The sequence below is a fragment of the Apteryx mantelli genome, chromosome 9 (genome assembly GCF_036417845.1).
Source record: "Apteryx mantelli isolate bAptMan1 chromosome 9, bAptMan1.hap1, whole genome shotgun sequence".
In the NCBI taxonomy this organism is placed as follows: domain Eukaryota; kingdom Metazoa; phylum Chordata; class Aves; order Apterygiformes; family Apterygidae; genus Apteryx; species Apteryx mantelli.
Genome location: NC_089986.1, coordinates 6,367,165 through 6,388,902, shown reverse-complemented (window position 1 = coordinate 6,388,902; position 21,738 = coordinate 6,367,165). Strand labels below are relative to the sequence as shown.

Genomic DNA, 21,738 nt, shown 5'->3' with positions numbered 1-21,738 from the left:
GACTTATACTTACACATACAAATACACACATCAACTTTATGTCAAAATACACAGAAATGTGTCAATAATATTTTCACAGAGCTGTAGGAGCTTTAGAGAATGAACTCATTGTCAGGGAGGGCTACTGATCTTGTAGATTTTGCTGAAAATATCTTTTCTAAAATTGGGGACCTGCTTAAGGCAATGGGAGTTGTGTTAGCGAATTTCAGTGTAACCAGGTTTTAACTTACTGTAATCAAAGCAAGGAAGACCCTGTCCTCCTTAAAAAAATACAAAAATACACAAAACAGAAAATACACGTTATGTGTATGTACAAAAATATTAAGACGACAAGTGTTTTGACATTACAGATCTTTATTTGTTTTTGAATCCACAATCTATACAGGGTATTTACAGGGCATGAAAATGGATAACAGCACAAAATACAATTGAGGTATAAGCTAAGAGCACAGTATGTAATGTTTCAATAAATATAATTCAAAATTTGTAAACTAAGTGACCAGATAGATGCATCTTGTTTACTAAAACCATATAAAATATCTGTTAATCTCACGTGAGGTAGAGGACAGTTTTGTGTGTCATGTAATGCAACCACAGCAACTCTAGCAATAAAACTGTACATCATTGGCAAAGTATTAAAAATTGTTGAATGCACTGATCATTTTCTCAGGCTTTTACTACGGTTTCAGCATAGTTGTTCGACCTGTTGCCTTGAGCTAAGACAGACTCTTCGCGTTTGCAGCTATTTTCTGTAATTTAAGATTAATTATACTGGCATATCAACATCAATAAATACCTTCAAGAGCGAGTATGAAAACACAAAAATGGATTTTGTCAATTGCAGAAGGCAACGTAACTGCAACAAAATATTTTAGACCAACTCCTTTTATTATTTCCTAGAATTATTTTAAATACAGTACAGCTGTGCTTTCCTTTAAGTGAGGTATCTATATTTGATGAAAAAAATTTCAATTGATACTGTTACATTTAATCAATTTTCAAGTAATAAATTAATTTTTAAACCATTTGTTTGCTGTGCTTGATGAAGAAGTGCTTCAAACTCATATTTTTCAAGCATTTTCCAACTGAACCACTAACTCTGGGGAAAAAAAACCAATTTTCTAAATAATGGAGACACAGTATGAGATCATCATGAAATTTGTAAGCAATAACTGTTTACTTTTGCAAAAGCTAAAAAACTGATGTCTTTTTGAAAGAGATATGCAGCAAATAAAAATGTCTACAACAAGCTTTCTGCAATAAAAACACTGCTGACTACTTCTCAGACTACAAATGTAATGAGCAGGAAAAAAACATCGAAATCTGCAGCTTTCTGCTGCTTCCTGTTGACAGATCAGATAAAAATACGGAAATATTGCAAGCACAGACTAACAGGTAGGTGTAATTATGCCTTTTGTTGACTTCATCATATTATAGAAAACTCTGTTGTGTGGATTAATTACATGAATTAAGTGCAGAAAAAATACAAAGTTGTTATCTTTACTGACAATCAAAATATATATTCTACAAACAAGGGAATTTTAGGAAGCTGACCAGGACAGCATTTCAAGGCCAACTTCACAACTAACTCTAGGAAAGTTTTCCAAAAATTTCGTAACACATTATAGCTATCCCCTCCCCCAGTACAAATCAAGAGTGTATGAATAAACAGCTGTGACTTCTAAAATACGGGCCGAGCCCTATTTTTTCAGGCCACCAGGAGCGTTATGCTCCCACTCAACGTTTCCTACTTCACTAATTGCATTATGCCTTTACTATATACAAATGATTTTACAGCTAAGCTATTAATATATTAAATATAGAATAAAATTAGTTTAAGAATGTGAAACATAACTACATGTACCTAAATACTCAAGTGAAACAATATGCTTTACAAAAACTAAAATACAGATTTAGTTAAGTTTGGAGATTTAGATCTCTTTCGTCTAGGGATACGGGGTTACACTGAGAACAAGGGTGCTTTCAGACTGCCAATATAACTAAAATTTTACTCTCTCAAGTTCTTACGTTTCCTTGATGATTAGAGTACACAAAGCACGTGAATGTTCTCTTTTAAAAAGTATAGGAGTGAACTAAATATTCACCTTGAATCTTAATTACTTTGTTCCAAAAAGTGCACTAGGCAACTCTGATTCTAGTCTAGGTGTTCAGATGCAGTTTTTGCAACTTTTTAAAATTATGGACAATTTTAGGATTTTTTCCTAAAAGTTTAATGTCAAAACAATCTGGGAAACAGACTTCCTGTCTAAAAGATCAGCAAGCAAAAACTGAATGCAAAACAAATATTGACACACAAAATGAGCATCCTATGACTAAAGGCAAGTTCCTATTGACAGAATTAGTTTCATTAAGTGTGCACTTAAGTGGGTGTCCTTAAGTGTGCATTCCACGTTTCTATATTAGGTCGTAAAATAAACCATTCAATATAATGGGTATAAGGTAGTGAAAAAAGGTCAACGTAACTATTTGTTCTAGAACTTATACAGTATTATTTACAATTTACTAAAAAACTATCTTTCAATGACTGTGGACACACAAAATCTATGGCACATTTATGTATACATTATTACTTAAAATCGGTATAAAATTAAGTCTACGCATATGAAAATTATTTATGTTACGTAAAGAATCTCAAAGTAATATTTAAGAATTTAAGAGGATTACAATAATTTAAAATGCATTCTAACTTTAGAATAATTAACTGGAATATTTACAAAGCTACTTTTTAAGTCATTTTAATAAACGTTCAATTAGCTTTTTCAGCCAAATGTTTTAAAAGTATTAGGAGGCCTTATCTGCAGCTGGAATTACTAAAACTTTCTACAGCTGCTTGAGTTCTTTTAATGGTGAAAATACACGTACATCCCATGGCCACCAGCATTTTAATGGCCTACTGCATAAGCCAGCCGAACAGATGGTCGGCAGACGGTTCAAGTGCTGGCTAAGGCACAGACACCGTGGCTGCGCTAGTACGCCACTGCAGTTAGCACTGGTGAAGACCAACCAGTGGCAAAATGGGAAATTTTAGCTGAAATCACATAACCTTGACAAGACCTCAATGAAAACCAAATATACAGTATTCTAATAAAATAATCCCATGAGGATTCTACACATTCAACTGCTAAGATATAAAATACCGCGGTAAATCAGTTACTTCAGCTATATTAAACGAGTCTGTTTGGCTTTATCTACACCGACAATTGAACGAGTTTGGTTCAAAACAGGTATTGAAAAGTAACTAGAAATGATATGTTTTGATCCTTTGATGATACCTGGATGAAACTATATAATTTACAGTCTCCCAGAACAGTTTTCTTACCTGCCAATCTAGCTAATCCCAAATTCAGTTCTGTCAATCAAATCAGACTACTTCAAGCTCCAGTGCCTAATATTCATGCTTTTACCAAGATTCCTGCCTACTCTTCCTATAGCCATGTTTTTTGGTTATTATTGTAATAAAACATTCATTGTGTTTTAAAGCAAGTGGTGAATACACAACAGGAATCATTTATACTCAGCACCTTTCCTCGCAAACCATCACTATGCTGTGAAGACAGGCTTGCTTTTTTTTTTTTTAAAAAGCAATGATTTACCAAAAAAATTGTTTCATATTTTTTGTCTAACCTGATATAATCCTCAGTGTAAATATGACAGTCCATAAACAAAATTATGCAGAGCTATAAAAGAAACATTCTATGACTCTGTGACATTTATTTTTAATTAACCACCCCGTTTCTCATTCAATTTAAGATCTGTGCAATTTTATCTTTCTTTGTATATACAGTTCTGTTATACTACTGAAAGAGAGAAGGAAAAGAATGCAAAGTCTTCAGTTTTACTAGTTCAGAATAAAAATCAACACTAAGCTTTTACTAGTGGTTTCATCCAAAATTAACTGAATTTTTAAGATAATAACAATCATAAGTACCTTAAAAAACACCAGAAGCTAAAGTACAGATTAAAATTATGTAGTGAAATATTAAGACTATTAAAATATTTCTTATCCTTGACATAGTCAGCTAACATCTGTCAGCTATATCAAACTTTTTGGAGAGAAGTGCAAAAATGTGTTTCTTCATCCAACTTTGTAGTCATGCGTTTAACCCATCAGGAGCCAGACTTCTGAAGTACTCAAGTAAATGTTATATATATACAAAACAGAAATTCTGTACAACTACACATTTTCAAATGTTATAGCTTAACAAACATGCTGTATTTCTTAAATCATGGCAATATTACCATGCCATTCAAATACAGAAACTGTCAAAATGATTTTCAAAGTGCCATCTCTCAGAATTAGATTTTTCTAAATAATTACCACAATGTCAGTTAAGGCTTACTCTATGCAATGGATGAAAAATCCAGAAGTTGGCAATAGCTGGAAGTGTGGAGGCATGGGATATTAAAGAAACTAATCTGTGTTATTTTAAATATTATTTTTTGAGAGCATTAATATCTGAAAAAGTTAGTCAAGTTTTCTCGCAGTCTAGAAAGAAAACCCCCACCTTTAAGCCTTTTATTAATATTTCTTTCGTATCTGCTATATAGAAGAAAACAAAAGAAAATATGTGAATTTTTAATTTTAAAAGATCCCATTTTAATTGCTGTTTTCCACAAAAAAGCCTAATGTTTTCTTCTTCCAGTATGGTAACCAAATGCTGGTTCTAAAACTCTTTACACTGATATTGAGTTGTTAAATAGCAAATAGTGAAAAAGAGCAGCTTGACAATTCACACAATGAAATTATGGGAAAAAATCAAGCTAGTAAATCATTTTTGATGATCAATCGTCTTTCATCATCCTGGCAATTTTGAGCATTACCCTGCAAATGAAAAGCTGCCTTTGCTTTCCCGGGAGAGAAAGAACACATAATTCTCACTGAAACCCACACTATTTTTGATCTTGAAGAATTCAAAAAAAATTTTAATGTACTTTTATAACTGGATGTGCAATTGATAGCAAAATAAAGATCACCACATATATTTTAACATACAATGCTGTTTTTAAAAGGTTCAGAGCCCTCAAGACTGCATTAGAAATAGACAGAAACTGATCATTCTAAATCAAAAAAAGTTTCATATTTTTCATAGTTTGAGAAAAACACCAGTACAAATAAATGCAGATTTTCATTGGTTAGGAAAATCTAAAATTTTATACCTATGTTTCTATCTCTCTATATTTATATATCTATATCTTCCTCTGGACTTGTCTGGGAGCTAGAAATCTGTAAAGAATACTTTTTCTTATCACACAGATAAACTGCTCACAATTCATTAAAAACCAGAACACCCTGTTTGAAGGACAGAGTCACATTTCCCTCTTCCAATTTCTATTTTCCTTTTCCATTTTTTGAAGATTTCAAGATCTGTAGCTTCAATTCCTTTATCATCATCTCTAACTTTTCTCTTGCCTCTCGTTCTTGTCTCAGTTCATCTTGAAGCTCTTGTCTATCTGCCTCTGCATGATCCAACCTCTGTCTCAATTCTGCTAGCTGCACAAATAATTCAGAAAGAGAGAGAGAGAGAGCGAGAGATTGATTTAATTTTAGCAAACATATTTGTAAATGTCAACTATTTATTTCAAGAAACAACTGGTAACTACCCTATGCATCAGACAAAAATATATCAGTTGATGAGCTAATTTTCTACACTCAACAGTTTTGCAGTTATCTGCTACCACACTAGTAAATGACACAAAAATGCAAAGTTGCATAAACATCAAGCCATAATAAAACCTGGAAGAGTCTAAATTCTATATACATATTAATTCCAGTTATATGAACTGACACTCACAAACATGTCAATAATACCTATAACCTGAAGAGTGTGGTGGTGTCTGCATCAGACGTTTTACAAATCCCAGAATAAACAGCACTTTTTCATTTCCCAAGTTCATTTTTCTTGACTGGCAAAATACTATTTCAAAGCCTTAATGCATTTCTAGAACAAAGCAAGCCATCAACATTGTTTTCTGATACCTTTTAGCATAAATGAAAGAGAATTAAGAGAATGGAGATTCAGAAAATCTTAAATATAATCCCTTGCACATTTATATATGTGTTTGAATATGAATGACAGCCCACTCAGGCTTTTTTTGTAAAATATTTTGTGTGTTTAAACATAGAAAATTAAATAAATTTTTCATCTTTGCAGTACAATAAATCTCACTGAGTGACAGAAATTTTTAAGCAGACTAAATGACACTAGATATTACTGAAAAGAATATTTCTGTTATAATACCAAATAACTTACTGATTATAGTAAAAGCAATACTCTTTGGGTTATAATTTTCAATTACCACGATTAGCATACTGTAGAATATTGAAACCTTATAACTCCAGTTATATATATATAATTGGGTGTTATCCTTGAATATTAAGTCTTTTTATATATTTTTTGCTATTGTATGGCAATGACATATATGAATTGATTGAGATACTATAGCTTAAGGAAGATTTTGTTAATGTCAAAAAGATTCATAAAACAAATGATGAACATTCATTTTTTCATCTTCTAAAGACTGCCATTACAAATTATGGAGTTAGTTTTTAAAAAACAATCTTTTAAAAAAGGATGTTCCACATTTAACTAATTAAATAGGCTAAAGCAAATATTTTTGCAAGAGATTAATAAAGTCTTAATGACTTGAGAGATGAGTGTTTGTCTAAATTGTGATGCACTTAATTTGTGGTATCTAATTTATTACAGCTTAAGAAAATGGACTTTCAAACCATACTGAGTAACCACACACTGGAAAATCGACTTCTATAAAGTTAATCACAAAGAACATTAGTAATTTCAGCCAAAGCATTTTACAAAATGGAATCACTAAAAAAAACCCTTATTATTATGATATGTATGTCCATATGTATATAAATACCATATGCACTTAAGAAATTATTTTGAATTTAAGCAGAGGAGGTGTTTTTTCTATCAGAACTTGTTTAGAGTGAGACCTGGAAAAGTCTGATAAATTTTTCAGGTGTGGGAAAGTTACTGTTGAATTGCTTACATGTATACTATCAGCAGTTATGACAGGGAGGGGACTGGAAATCAGCTTTCTTCCCTACTATTGATTTAAAGAATTATTTCTTACAAAAAGGCATCTCTGAATCTAAAAAAATCCACCTGTCTTTATGAGGACAAGTATCTATCTCATCTAAATAATCATGAAGCATAGATTTCACTGAAAAGGAGGAAAACAATGCATGAGAATGAAACAAGCAGACCCATATAGGAACACTGGTGTTGGCCAACTGCTATAAAATGTACTGGGCACAGGAACCGCTCTGTTGATTTTAGAGAAACACCACATTCAATGCACCTTCATCTTCACTTGTAGAATCAGAAATATTTAAGCAGTTCTTAGACAGTAATAGGTTATTAATGAGAGTCTTTGGTCTCCACTACTTTGATAATGTAAACTGGTGCAAGACGACAATGCCCACTGCCTGCATGTTACAGCATGATACATACTACATAAACCTGTCTCTGGTTGTCCTTCGGTTTCCAGCCGTTCGGAAAGGTTCCAGTACTGGTTATACTGCCCTATTACGGCTGTCAGGGAAAAGCAGCAATTAAACTAGACGGTTCAACAAAGTAGTGAAGAAGGGGGAAAGACACTCAGTGCATCTTCTGGCAGGTCCAGAAAGAAGAACAGACATTTAACCAAATCCCAAATCACATATTATCATTATTAACTGTGTTTAATGTACAAAGAGGGTTTTTCCCAGGCCACAGCTCTCAGACAGAGGGCAGCCTGGGCAACTGCTCCAAGAAGAGAGCAGAATAAGGCTTTTTAAAATGCTGTATACATGGCATGGGGAAGTTACTGTTGCCAGGACTTTTGTTTAACTGGGGTATTTCTGACAGCTGCTTGGAACCAAAGGTCCAAAATCCATTGTAAGATGCAATAAATGGAGAAAAAAGTTCAAATGATATGTTCTGAATAGCTGAACCACACAGCCAATAACAGAGTAAACTTTCATGAAAGGAATGTATTTAGTTTTGTAAGTCTAACTTCAAAACAAATAAAACAAACCAACTACCTCTTTGGGGAACAGTCTATGGTTCTTACCCTCTAAAGGAAGTAAACTACAAGCCATATAAACATGCTGTACACAATTATCTTCATAAATTAGAACATGTTGTTACTTGCAGTGATAGGGCTTGTACTAGATGTTTAGTAAATCAGACCTTAGTCAGAGAGGATTATTTCTGGCAGCACAGGCTAGGAATCCATTGAGTGGGATGTCATGAAATTAAATCATGAGAAGGATTTATGATGCTAGCCTCTGCCCTACTCCCTGAAAATAAAAAAATAAAAAAACTTGTCTCTCAAGTACTGCCTGTTTCTTATTTTGAGACAGTAAGAAAAGGAAATATATAAAACTAGGAGCAAATGACCATAAAGCTTTACCGAGCTTAAGTTTCAGATTGTTTATTTTAAAAAACTAGGAAGACTAGTTCTCTGTGACACAGTATAAAGTCTTTTAATATGCATTTAATCGTAACTGCAACTGATTTTAAAAAGGGCCATCTCAAGACTGTATTTGGTGTTGACTGGATTCTTCCTATTAGGATGACATGAATAACCACCAACATAAAGAAACAATGGTATATGTTAAAAATTCTCAGTGAAAGAAAAGAGTATCTCCATAGATTTTGACATATGAACCCAAGAAGCAGGAATGGGAGACCAAAATATGATTTTTTTTTTTTCCTAAGAGGACTATTGAAGCATTTGGTCAAGAACACAGAAGGGGCTTCATCAGATATCACAGAAGATTCTAACACCAAGGACTGTAAAGAGCAGCCAGGTATGCTACTAATCTGACAAAAAAGTGGTTGAGGGTTTTTTGTTTTTTTACATAAAATGAAAAAAAAAGAAAGATGAATAGCTAATTTCTATAACTAAAATGAGAATGTTTAATATGGGCAAAAATATTATACATGATTTTTTTTAAATGGGGAGAACGTAACAAACTTTATGTTTAAGGTTAACATTTCCTTAACAATATCATTCAGATATCTGAAAAGAGAATCCTGTAACATTTGACAGGTGAAGTGTTTCTGTAAGTTGCATTTTACATCAGTTTCAATCAAGGGAGAAGGAAATAAATACACTATCACTGTGACCTATTTTGGTATTAGTCTGTAGGATTTCAAACAAGAACACATGGAGAAGATGAAACTTTAAGGTGGCAGAGAACACTCCAATAAAAGTTCAGTTGCTGAAACTCTAAAATTTACTTAGCAGTAGCTTCACAATTCAATGATACACTAAATACAGTTTGATTTGAAACAAACTTTCACTTCTCACCTGCGCTGCATATTCAGCTTCTTTGTCTTTTTCTAAATTGGAGTCACAGGTACACTTTTGCTTCATCACTTGGTCCAGTTTCTTCTCCAGGTCTCTCTGCTCAAAATAAAATTCTTCCATTCTTTGAGCATGCTCAGTCTGCAAACATTCAAGTTCTTTTTGTAAATTCTGCTGCTCTTCAGTAAGTTCCTTCATCGCTCTAGAGTTGTTTAACATCTCTACCTCCTGTCAAGAAAGAGATCGTGACCACATTCACTTTGGTTCTAGAACCAGAAAAGTCAAAAATTGATTTTATAATTTAAATGGGTATCTGGAAACAATGAGGCCAAAAAGAGCACATTCATCAGCGTATCAGTGGTAGTCTGAAATTCTGTTGCAAACATTCAATTCAATAGAAAGAAATTATACTTTCAAATACACAAAATTTCCAGAAACCTATTCACAATTTCCAGAAGTGAAACACAGAAAGCAGCAGCACTGATTTATTAAAACAGATTTTGAAGATGAAATAAGTGCATTATCAAAAAACAGAATAAATGTGAGAAAAAAAGGCCTCATATGTGTTGTATTTCTTTTTCTTCCAGCATTTTGATCTTTTTTAAAAGGTCTGATTTTTTTTTAACTTATCTACAAGCTTTACCTCCAACAACAGAACAATTTAAAGTAGCAGTCCAGGGACGTTATCAAAGCTCATTGATTCTCAATTTAACGTTAAAATGAAAAAAAAAAAATTATTTTACGTCTGTCAATGAACGCAAGAAACAAGGACAGTATTTAGATAATTTAACACAGAAATGAGGCAAAAATCACAAATGAACACCAGTTTCTAATGCCATCCATGACTAAAAAGACTAATAAAATCCCCCTAAAAGCAGGGGGTTATCAAATAGAAATAGGAAGGTAGTATTCTTTTTATAGGGGGCAGCGATGAGATCATTCCTAGAAGGCTGATGTCAGCACTTTTAAAATCTTGAAAACTGAGAAATTTTAGAGGATTTAACAAACTATATTTACAAAAATATTTAAATGTTTGGAAACATTCTGAAGTGAAGTAGTTTTCATTTGGATAAAATAAAAGAGCAGCTACTTGAACACAGTAGTTACAGACTGAAAAGATACCAGTTACTAGCGCGCTCTAATCTAACAAGCACAAGGGTTATTAAAGATTCAGTGTCTGGATTCAAGCTGGGGACAAAATATCTAGGTGTTTTGTTTTAAAATCAAAGTAATCTGTGATAATGATTCTAGAACCAACAAGCTAACATCAGTTTTCTGATGACAAAAATGAAACTCATTCAGTTTACCACCATACCATTTGAAGCTGTTGTTTCCTCTGCAAAATGGTATTTAGTTTTTCTTGCTGTTTAATGTAGGTTTTCATTACTTCTTCCATGATCTTTCCCTTGTCATCTTCACAACTGATGTCTTTCATGAGAGTTGGGGACAAGGTTCGTACACGATTACGTACTTCACCACGACTAGAGTCTCTAGTAATTTTGGAAGAAATACGTTCAGATTTGCCACCTCTTGCAGAATTAGTTGATATAGGTGGATCTACAGAGAAAAGAAAAAGACAGCAAAATAATCACAGAAAATTAAACTTTCAGAGTGAAAAAATGCAAAGCAAACTGAAGGTCATATAAAAGCCAAAAGAATTTTTGGAAAACTGAAGTGACATGGAGATTATCACAAAATAGTAACTTGACGTTGAGCTTTCCAAAATTAATTATGTAGTATAAAAATTGAAAAGATTTCAACATAATTTTCTAGTATAATTCATCTACTCACCTAAACGTTTATGCTGTTCCACGCCAGTTTTCAAGTCAATTTTTTCCTGTTCTTCAAGAGAAAGCTCTGGATAGGAAGCAGCTTTTTTGTGCTTTCCACTACTGAGCTGTTTCTCTGACTGTCCAGGTGAGGATTTAATTACTTCTGATCTGACTGCTGTTTTTGCAACTTCTTTATATTGTGATGCAAGCGACACATTTGGGGCAACCACTTTATCACACATATAAAGGTAGTAACTGAAATAGTAGAACAGTAAAATTAAGAATGAGAACTAAGGTATAGCACATGATGAATGATAAAAAAGAGTAAGTTCAATTTAACATGATTTCAAACAGTACAAGTTTCAAGGAAAAATAAGTACTTCCTTTCTAAGTTTTTTCTATGCAAAAGAAATCATAAAGACCCACTTAACCTTTACTGAAGAGATTACCTAGTTATGGTTTTGAGGATATCAAACAAGGATTTTTCTAACATGACATTAAAAAAAATCACAGGAAAAAATCATACAAAGTCTTCATTTAAATGCAAAGAGTGAAATTAAAAGGTGGCTGGAACCAAATCTCTTAAGGTCATTGTCAAGATAACGAGTATCACAAGACAGCGCTGGGGCCAACACCGCTGTCTTCAATATTTTCCTTTCTCCTGGTTCTGAAGGAAAGCACTGATAGAAATAGCAAACCGAGGAAGCATCACTGCAGCTCCATCATTTATGCGTTTGCATGGGAATTTTTACGATGCATGTGTGTTGCTTTGATGCATGCTGCTATTCAAGAGTCTGATCTCTGATCGTAAATGCATAACTACATGGGGATGCACAGTAGGAGGTCAAGAAACACTGCTTCCCTCGCTGATGCAGATGACAAAGTGTGTACTACATTAAGGAAATGCATTTGGTTTCTAAAACCAGGAAATTAATCGACTGACAATTCAGCTGCGGTCATTTTTCTAATGTGGAATAAAGCCTTCAAACAGCTTTTACAAGTCTGTTTTGAAAGGAAATTAATTTGCACTCATGGCAGCTAGGCACTGTGAAGCTTTCCACATGCATGCAATAAGTTATAATAGGAAGGACTAAAAATTAGCTTCTGCCATTTCTACTCTGAAAAGAGAAACTGTAATTACATTTTAATTTTATTTCCTCCTAAAAAACCTCATACATCACACTTTGAGTACAGTACCAAAATCATTCATAAGCAATTCATTAATATTTACACTAGAAAGTACACAAAAAGTAAGGATTGAATTGTTCTTGTGCAATCTCTTAGAGTTTTCCTAAAATTTTAGGTTGTAAGTACATTTTTAAGTTGAAATCATGTTTAGACAGTTATAAGTATTTAACTTGTATATACAACACTCATATTTCTGCACAGGAAATTCAGTTACCTAGGATGGACAAAGGAGGGTGGCTGAGTAGCAGTTTCAGCTTCTTGCTTTATAACTGGATACCACTGTGACAGTTCTAGGCTCTGCTGTGAATCCATCTAAAGAAAAAAATAACAATAATAGGAAGACTGCTACATTTTATTCACATCTTAATAAATCCTGCTCAATGGAATGACAATTACAGCATTAATACATAAGCCCAAAGGTGGGCAGCACAGACAAACTGGGGTACTGGAAAGTGGAGAGTCCTTGGCAGACACACAGGGTGACGCAAGCAACAGAAGTTTCTTCAATCTCCAACTTCCAAATATGGGTAAAGTAGCAATGAAAGAAAAAGGAAAAACTCTTTACAAACCCTTATAAAAATTCTATTGAGTTTCCAAACTCTGCCAGAGGCATGCTATGAATACGTGGAGAAACAGAAAGCAGAAACTAGGATTCCCAAAAGGTTAAATGAGCCTTGACCTTTTGCAATAAAGTATCCAACTCTATAATGCACTTGCCAGATACTTTATTACGAAGCAAAATCTATGAATAAAATGAAGCAATTGCTCTTGTTACAGAGCATAGAAGTTTCTTTAGTTGTCAAAAATTTTTACTGCAGAAGCAGGCAAACCTGCTGCAGTAACATGACAACTCTATTTCCTTTGCAGTAACAACACAGAATTACTTCTCATGTATCAGAATACAACACCTTAAAAGACTTCTGTGTACTTCATATCTGCATAGGAATTCTTGTTCCTTTTGTCTCAAGAATTCTTTTTTTTTTTCTTGAATTACTCTTTAATCAAAGTTTCCAGTCCACTCCGAAGATACTATTACTTTTATGGGAAAGGCATCTCATCATATATATAAACAACACTCACAGCTAAGGAATCAATTTTTAATTTTGTGTTAAAATAGCCTTGGGAATTGGGAGGATGTCTACACAAACTGAAAACTCTAGAAATATTAATGTAGATGGGTTTTGGGGGAAGTGAAAGTTGCTTAATTAAAAAAGGGGGGGGGGGGCAGAAAGATGTTTGCTACTCTCACTCGGTCTGCAAGAGCCCAAATGTGACAGCTTTCATGCATGCTGCAAAATCAATCTTTGGTACTCATGGAAGAAAACAAGGACTTACACAATCAAAATTTAAGATCAGTCCTTTAGTTGAAGCTATGTTTTTTTAAATCTGATGATACAGGCAAAATTCAAGCAGCAAAGTGCTTTGCCTATGAAGTTTAAAAAATTTTTAATATAATAATCCTCCCCCTCCCCCCAAATCACCTCACAGTTCTAAAAATAAATAACATCACAGTAGTAAAGGGATCTTGATACTGTGGATTAAACACGACAGAACACAGACGAAATCCCGTTATACCAAAAACTTCATCTAACATCTGAACATCTTCACAGGTTTCACGAGTATGAGATATACATGATCAGAAAAGCTTATATTTACACACCCTGAAAGAAATTGTGATGGAACTTCGCCTTTGGCGGTCAGGAGAGCGCCCAGTCAGACCCGTGTGGCTGGTACCAGGCCCGGCAGAATCGACTGCCATTTCACCATCACAGAGAGCAGATCTCACAGCCTACAATATTCTGGTGAAAACTTCCTGTCCAGGAAATTCAACTCTAGCAATGAAAATGAAACTTAAGTCCACCCCTGTCATCCCTCGGATCAATTCCAAAACAGATATAAATGAGTGAGGGCACAAGGAAGCTAAGCTCCAGGATAATAAAATCATAACTGAATGTTTAAATAATAAAGATTAGGAATAAAGTGAATAACCTCTAGAAAAACGGCCTCATCTTGAAACTCATTTCAGCTTCTTTCTGCTTATTCAGATCATTCTAATGATCTAAATACTGCACATAAATTCTTCTAGTTATATCACAGCTACTATATGGTAACCCAATTTCAACTTACACTGTTTCCGAATCATATCTTTTCCATGTTTTAGGACTGACATTTTAACATGTTTTTTATATTTTATATATGAAATTATATATCAGGTGATTTGTATTTTCAAGTTATTAGTTCAGATTTTTACATTCCCACCTATTTTAAATGGAAACTGACTTTTTTGTCTACTCCATTAGTCCTTTGCAAAAGAATTTTAAAATTTTACTTAGGAAAGAAAATGAAAGGTAATCCTAAATGAACATGAAGTCTTTTTCTAACATATGATTCCTCCTTCATCATCCAGGTTAATAAAACAGAGAGAAAACTTTTATTTCTAAATATACATGTATATATCATTACCTAAGTATCTGTTTAGTTTAGACATTCTTAACTAATTATACAGATGCAATATATCCAAGCTGGTAAACTTACAGTTGAATTACTTCTACTTAATCTGTTTGAAAGGCCTACAGGAAAAAAAAGAAGTCTTATTTTTCCTCCGAAGTTAGTTATACAAGCTGTTCTTTAAGAAAAAAAATCCAGGAACTTAATTTAAAAAATCCACCTAAAACTGAGAAGACAGTCATAATACAAACTTGTGTTATGACTATGTTCAAAGCTTCAGTCAGGGATTAGAAAGAAAATGTCTGGTCCGGTTGTTACGCAAACTAATAACTCGGAGACCTTTCCTATTCCCAGAAAGCTTACTTTGTAAACTGCTTACAGGATTTGCCATGTGAATGAAAGAAAAACTGTTAAATAGTTCAGTGGAAAGACAGTTCCATATAAATGGATAGCTAGTAGTTTCTGTCTAACAATTAAGCCAGTAGTTTTTAAGCAGAAATAGGATTTTCAGAAATATTCAAAGAGATGTTAATGCTACACATTGTGAGCATTTCCCCGGGCATAACAACCAACTCAAAGAATTAAAGAAGCAAGACAAAGTCGTAGTACAGCGTGATTATCAGAAACTGTCACAAAGTCAAAGAGAATGAGGATCTGTCACCACAGGGAACATCAGAGACGTAGCAAGAGTTGTTTCAGTGAGCAGGTGGATATTACACTGCAGAGCCCAGAACTCAACAGAAGATGAGAAACTCAATGACAACCAAATATACTACTTACAGCTTTTTTATTATCACAAAGAAGAGAAAGGAATTAACTTTGTAAGTATAGTAGGTGAGGGCCTAGATTGTCTACTCTTAAAACATCAAGAGCAAAAGCATACTGTGAGGTGAGTAAACCTAGAGCTAAGGAGAAAGGCAATTTCATTAATAATTTATTATTACTAAACATTGGAGTTTCTCATTTTTGCTTTAAGCCTTATTTTACAGACAAGCAATTATTTCCATCTGTTATTTTTCTCTCTAGAAGAGTGGGAGGGGTAGGCAGTTGGCCAAGGGCAACTGTTCTTGGACCCTTCAAGATAACCTCAAAGATGTCTCAGAACTTCAGAGGATTTACTGCTTCTCAACAAAGGTAAGAAGGTGATAGAACAGCAAGGAGAATATCCTATAAATACATTTGCCTAAGAGCATAAGAAAAGGTAATGTCTAAACACTGTATCTAATACCTCTCACACCACAGAAAAGACAGGAAAAGACAAGACTTCCCCAGTACAAGGGAACAGAGGCATTGCTCCAAATGCTGCCCTATCAAATGTTTTTAATCTTTTGTACTTTCCAAGTGAATACCTATGAGACACTCCCTGCCTCCTCCCCAAAAAAAGAATTGAACCCCCCCCCATTTTATGTTTTTTCAAATTTTCATGGAGTTTATCATTCTAATTTCATATGCTGCTTTATAAGAAAGAACTATATGGGTCTTTAACGGAAGACTTCAGAAACCATTTCTCCCTTTCACTCGGACCTGTTCAATAACATAATCTGTTCAAACAACAGTATAGTGGATGCAACAGGGGAAATAATCTTCCATATTCATTCCCAGAATACTGTTTCCGGTTTCACGGTAGCAGATTTCTGACCATGAGGTCTTTCATGTTTTTGAACCTCCTGTATACAGATCAAAAACCAGGTGAAACGATAATCAGTATCTCTTCAATGTCTACAGCATGAAAGGTCTTGTGGGAATTAATACGGAAGACTATATCCCCTGTTGCAGCCACTGTACTACTGTTCATTACCTATATTGGCGTCGCAAGAATAAAGACTGTCACGATAGTCTATCAGATGAAAGTGAAGTCTCCTTGCTACGAACTTTTCTGCACCTCCAGCAAATTCAGCATGTGGAAGCATGCCATATTGCAGACTTTAACGAACCTGATCTGCTAAAATCCCTTACTGCAGACTGGCTTAACTGTAAAAATACCTGTTACTGTAAGCCTTTCTGCAATACTAACTTTTGAGAAGTTTATTCTGAAAGGTGTCAACTTTACGGGCCCACCTATCTGGACTGCTTTTGCTGCTGCTGACTTTGAAATCCATGACAAAACATCCAACAGGCAAAATGGATATATAATCAAAACAGTAGTCAGCAAACAGACTTACAAATACCAAATATAATAAAATTAAGCATAGTGGTGGGGGAGGAACCATTTCAAAACTTCTAAATTCAGATTATACCCAATAAAACTGCATTTCATGAATGCAAATATCTGTGATGTCAGTACCTCAATGTTTCCCTATTTTCATCTACAAATGAGGCTCCCCCCCAAATTTCCCCTTAAAATCTTCTTCCTTGAGCATAATACAATTATTTCCCCAGCAACATTCAATATTTATCTGGTGCATGTCTTTTTATTTAAATTGGTAGCTCTCTGTGGCAAAGATAAGCTCTGCATTTTTGAAGCACAGTGCAGACCTGCAGCAATATTTTAGGAAAAATACAATGTCCATTATTAACAATTGTTAAGATACTGGCCTACAGCTCATTACTTGAAGTGATTTAAAAACCCTTTCTTTTGGCATATTTCTCTAAATAACCTGTTTAACAAAAAGCTATTACTGAACAAGCAGACTTGGGGCTTTTAAATAGCAATTTATCAATGCACCATTACCCTACATGCAAAGTCATGAGATGTTACTGGGCAGTTAGCAAGCTAGGTAGCCATACATCGCATGTGTATGTGCAGGAGTTAAAATAACAAATGAAGAATTAATTTATAACACTTGATTTTCAAGCTCCTTTCTGCTTTGCTCAGCTGCTGCAACACACACAGTTTACAACAACATACTCAAAGGTCAAACGGGAGAAAGAAAATTTCCATAATAGCTCTAAATTTTCCAGAGACTGGAAAAAGAACAAGAACCAACAAAACCAAACCAGCTTGATTGAAATTACTTACAGCTCAAAGAGGAAAGAAATTACTGCACCTTTTAATCTGAGAAGTCTATTTTCCATGGTAGAGAACTCTCATAAATTTAACTTATACTTGATTTGACAAACATTCATGTTTACAAAGACAAATAACAGGCTTCTAAGATAAATATTTACTTGTTATCAGAAAGAGATTCAGGAGTTTTACAAGAGTAGGTGAACTTACTTTGGACCGAGTCCTTTTCTGATTTTTCTCGCTAAATTTCTCCTTCATTTCCTCCAAGAGATGCTTCAGTTCCCTCTCCTCCGATGTTCCCAAGTATTTTTGGTTAATATGAAGGTAGCAGTGCCATTTGGCTGATTCAAAACCCCAGTGGCAGGTCCTTTTATCAGGGGATCTATGCGAATGCATCACAAATGTCTGGGGAGAAAACATTCCATAGCACTCCAGACACTGGATACACGGATCATCCGGCTGCAGGTAGAACTGAGGTGCAAACAGCCCCTGGCACTTGCCCAAGCATTCATGCTCTACTTCAAAGGCACTGCCAGACTCTTTCAGCTGGGCCAATGTGTTCTTAGCAGGGAGAAAGCTGCCATTTTGAGGAAAAGTGCGAGGACGCAGTAACGCGTTGCATAGTCTCTGAGCATCAGTCAGTGTAATTAGCCCACAGGACGGAGCGTTAAATGGAAGAATTCCCAAAACCTTCAGAATGTGAAGCTGGTCGGACGTGCACCTTGAGCAGTATATGTACAGTTCGTCACACACTGTATTAATCTGCTGCAATGAAAAGTCTCGGAGAACTGAATTCAAAACTTGAGGCAGGCAAAGTCTTTTTTCTCCTCCAACTTTAAAACAAGAAATAGATTCCCCCTCCAATAGAGTCTGAGTGAGTTCTGTGGAGCTGTCTGGAGGAATGAGCAGTGGACCAGAAAGTATTTGTGGTGATGGAAGAGGCAAGAAGACAGTGGGCGACATACTTTCCTGGGAATAACGAGCTGAAAAAGCCGCTGGTCCACCCAGTGAACTCTGGCTGCTTAAGTGGAACTGTGCCAGCGTGTGTTTCAAACCTGGATTTAAATTCAAAGGCTCAGATATCGAAGTACTGTTTGGCTTGGCGTTCTCCCCATCAGCCTCCACAGGAGTTTCATCATATTCATCCAAGTTTTCCTTCTTTATTGTTGGCAATTTATTTATTACAACTCGTACTTTGCTATTTACATGCATTTCTGTCATTACTTTTTTTATTGGAGGACTCCCATCCTCTTGGATCCCGCTCCTTTTTTGGTCTGAACCTAGACCCAGATGGAAGTTTGTTTGTGGGCTTTCCATTGCTAAACACCAGAACTTTTAATTAAGCAAATCTTGAGTGTGCATTTTTCTGCTTGCTAATACAAAAATCAATTTTAAATGATCTTGATTCCCTTATGCACACCAAGTTTTGCACACCTTTCAGTAAGAAGTTAATTCTTCAGCCTCCAGGAGTAAAAACCGTAACCCATTTTGCATGTAATACCATAGAATTAAGAACGGAGAAGAAAGTTTTCTTTAACCTCTAGGTTTAAAATTATTTGTTCAATTTTCTTTTATAAAAAACACACTGCAATATGCATATAAAAGGATTTTCTTTATAGTCTACTCAGTAGTTTGCACAGTAGTTTTTGTATAGTCATTTAGTAAAAAATGATGAGTTGATGCATGAGCACCCATACTCGATCATTGTTTTTCCCTTTAAAAAGCATACTGGCTTTTCAAACAAGTCTCTGTTTAAATATTAAAATAGAAAAATGCCCATGAGTCTCAGTCTGAAGAGTGCCGATCTCAACGCAACTGATCCAAAACGACGTTTAAGTTGTGTGAAAATTTTATTCACCACTTCCCCTTCAGTTCTAAGGGATCACACACAAGCTTAAGGGCTTTATTTATTGTGCAGCCAAGTTTACGATTCCACCACCACCATTAAAGTTACTATGGCAGCTCACCAGTAAATCCCAAAATTAAAGGCTGATCCAGACTGCCGGCGAAAACCCAGCGTCCCTAGAGAGTCACCTTTAGCACGGATGTCGCCGGTGCCAGACTTTCCCCACCCCAAGTTATCAGCAATACAAGTAAGATCCAGGCCAACGGCTAAAAGCACATCTTGCGCTAATACGCGGTTCTGTCAAACTCTCCAGATAACCTGCGAAAAGAGAGAGGGGCCGTTAACAACCATTTCTTCCGAGCCTCCGGACAGGAGCTCGAGGTACGGGAGAAGGGACGCGCTTCCCCGTCAGCCACGCAGCGCTGAGGCACGGCGAGCTCTCGCCGGGAAGCCGCAGACGCTGTCACAAGCCGCCGGCAGATGGGCGAAGCCGGCCCGGCTCCCGCGCAGCATCCAGCGAACCCCACAGCCGGGGCGCGGGCAGGGGGCGGAGAGCCCGAGCGAGCAGAGGTTTCTCTTTCACAGCGTTACAAAAAAAGAAAGGGGGAAAAAAGGGAAAGAAAAGCCCGCGGAGGAAGCGGCAATGCGGGCGGACCGCCGGCCCCCTCCCCCCGGAGCCGGAGCCGGGGCCGCCTCGCCTCGCCTCGCCTCCCCCCCGCCGCCGCCGCCGCCGCCGCCCCGCGCCGACCCTTCCCGGAAGGGCCCGGGCCGCCGCGCCCCGCCGCTCCGTGACTCACCGGCGCTGCCCCGGCTCCGGACGGGCCGTGCCCGGCTCTCCCCTGCCCGCCCCCCCCCCTCGCCGCCGCCCCCTCCGCCGCTAAATTTACTCCCCCCCACCCCCCGCGCGGCGCGGCGCCCCCACAGACGCCGCCTCACCTCAGGCACGGCGCGCCCCTCCCCCGCCCGCGCGGCACGGCCCCGCCTCTCCCCCCCCGCCGCGGGGCCGCCCGCGCCCCCTCCCCCGCGCCGAGCCCTCTCCCCCCTCCCCCCCCCCACGGCGACTCCGCGGCTCCTCACCCGGCACCGCGGGGGCTCCGGCGCCCCGGGAGCGGAACAGGAGCCGCGCTCGCACCGCCCACCCGTGACCTCACTGCGGAGACGCAGACGGAGACGGCGGCGGAGACGGAGACGGCGGCGGCCGCGGCGGCGCGCGGGCACGAACCCGCCGGCGGCGCGCGCCGCCCCCACCCCCCTCCGGCTCCGGCTTCGGCTCCGGCCCCAGCCGCCGCCGCCGCAGCCCCGCCCACTGTCTGGGGCCGCGGCGGGAGTGGGCGCCCCTCCCCCCCCCGCGCGCGCCAGCCGCTCCCTGAGAAAACCCCGGGCGGCCCCTCCCCCCGCCGGCGCCGGGAAACCCTCCCCCCGCCCGCAGGGGCCCGCGCCGTGCCACGCCGTGAAACCCTCCCCCAGCCCCCACGGAGCTCGTGCCGTGCCGTGCTGTGAAACCCTCCCCCAGCCATCAGGGAGGCCGCGCCGCGGCGTGCAACCCTCCCCCAGCCCCCACGGAGCTCGTGCCCTGCTGTGAAACCCTCCCCCAGCCCCCACAGAGCCCGCGCTGTAGGAACAACCCTCCCCCCGCCCTCAGGGAGCCCGTGCCGTGCCGTGCCGCGCCGGGGGGGGGGACACCCCTCCCCCAGCCTTCACACAGCCCTCACACAGCCTGCGCCGTGCCGTGCCTTGGGGGGGGGGGGAGCCTCCCCCAGTCCTCACACAGCCCGCACCGTGCCCTGCCGGGGGGGCCCCCGAGCCCCGCCATTCCCCGCCGGGGGAAGCCCTGCAGCCGCCCTCACACAGCCCGCGCCGCGCCGCGCCCGGCGCTGCCGCCGCGCTGCCCTCACACGCCCTCTGGCCGCGGCCAGGAGGAGCGGGCGGGCGGCATCTCTCGGCGGCGGCGTGGGGCCGGGGCTGGCGGCGGGCGGCGGCGCCATGTCAGCGCGGCGGGGAGGGAGCGCGGGGGCGCAAACGGCAGGGGAAAGCCCGGGCTGCGCTGAACCCCGCCCGCGCGGAACACGGGCGCGCACAGGCGGCGGCGGCGCGTCCCCAGGGCCCCTGGCGCACGGGCCGTGGCGCGTCAGGCCGCCGCGGGCTGAGAACCGCTGCAAGGCGGCAGAAGCGTCAAAAGCGGGTTGGGAGGCGCGGCG

At 38.6% G+C, this 21,738-nt stretch overlaps 1 protein-coding gene across 4 annotated transcripts; it reads right to left on the bottom strand.

Annotated features, from left to right (window-relative positions):
- Positions 1-334: 334 nt before the first annotated feature.
- On the bottom strand, positions 335-21,346 carry SKIL (SKI like proto-oncogene). 4 transcript variants are annotated; one of them, XM_067301607.1, is made up of 7 exons: positions 21,319-21,346; positions 17,905-19,858; positions 12,514-12,611; positions 11,131-11,366; positions 10,655-10,896; positions 9,343-9,567; positions 335-5,512 (listed from the first exon to the last, which is right to left on the bottom strand). In XM_067301607.1, exons 2-7 carry the CDS (start codon positions 19,009-19,011, stop codon positions 5,351-5,353), a joined length of 2,070 nt encoding a protein of 689 aa, XP_067157708.1. In that variant the 5' UTR covers positions 19,012-19,858; positions 21,319-21,346; the 3' UTR covers positions 335-5,350. The 4 variants fall into 4 exon arrangements, with proteins under 4 accessions (XP_067157708.1, XP_067157706.1, XP_067157707.1 ...); XM_067301605.1 differs by lacking the exon at positions 21,319-21,346 and adding an exon at positions 20,618-20,777; XM_067301606.1 differs by lacking the exon at positions 21,319-21,346 and adding an exon at positions 20,338-20,378.
- Between the last annotated feature and the right edge of the window lie 392 nt (positions 21,347-21,738).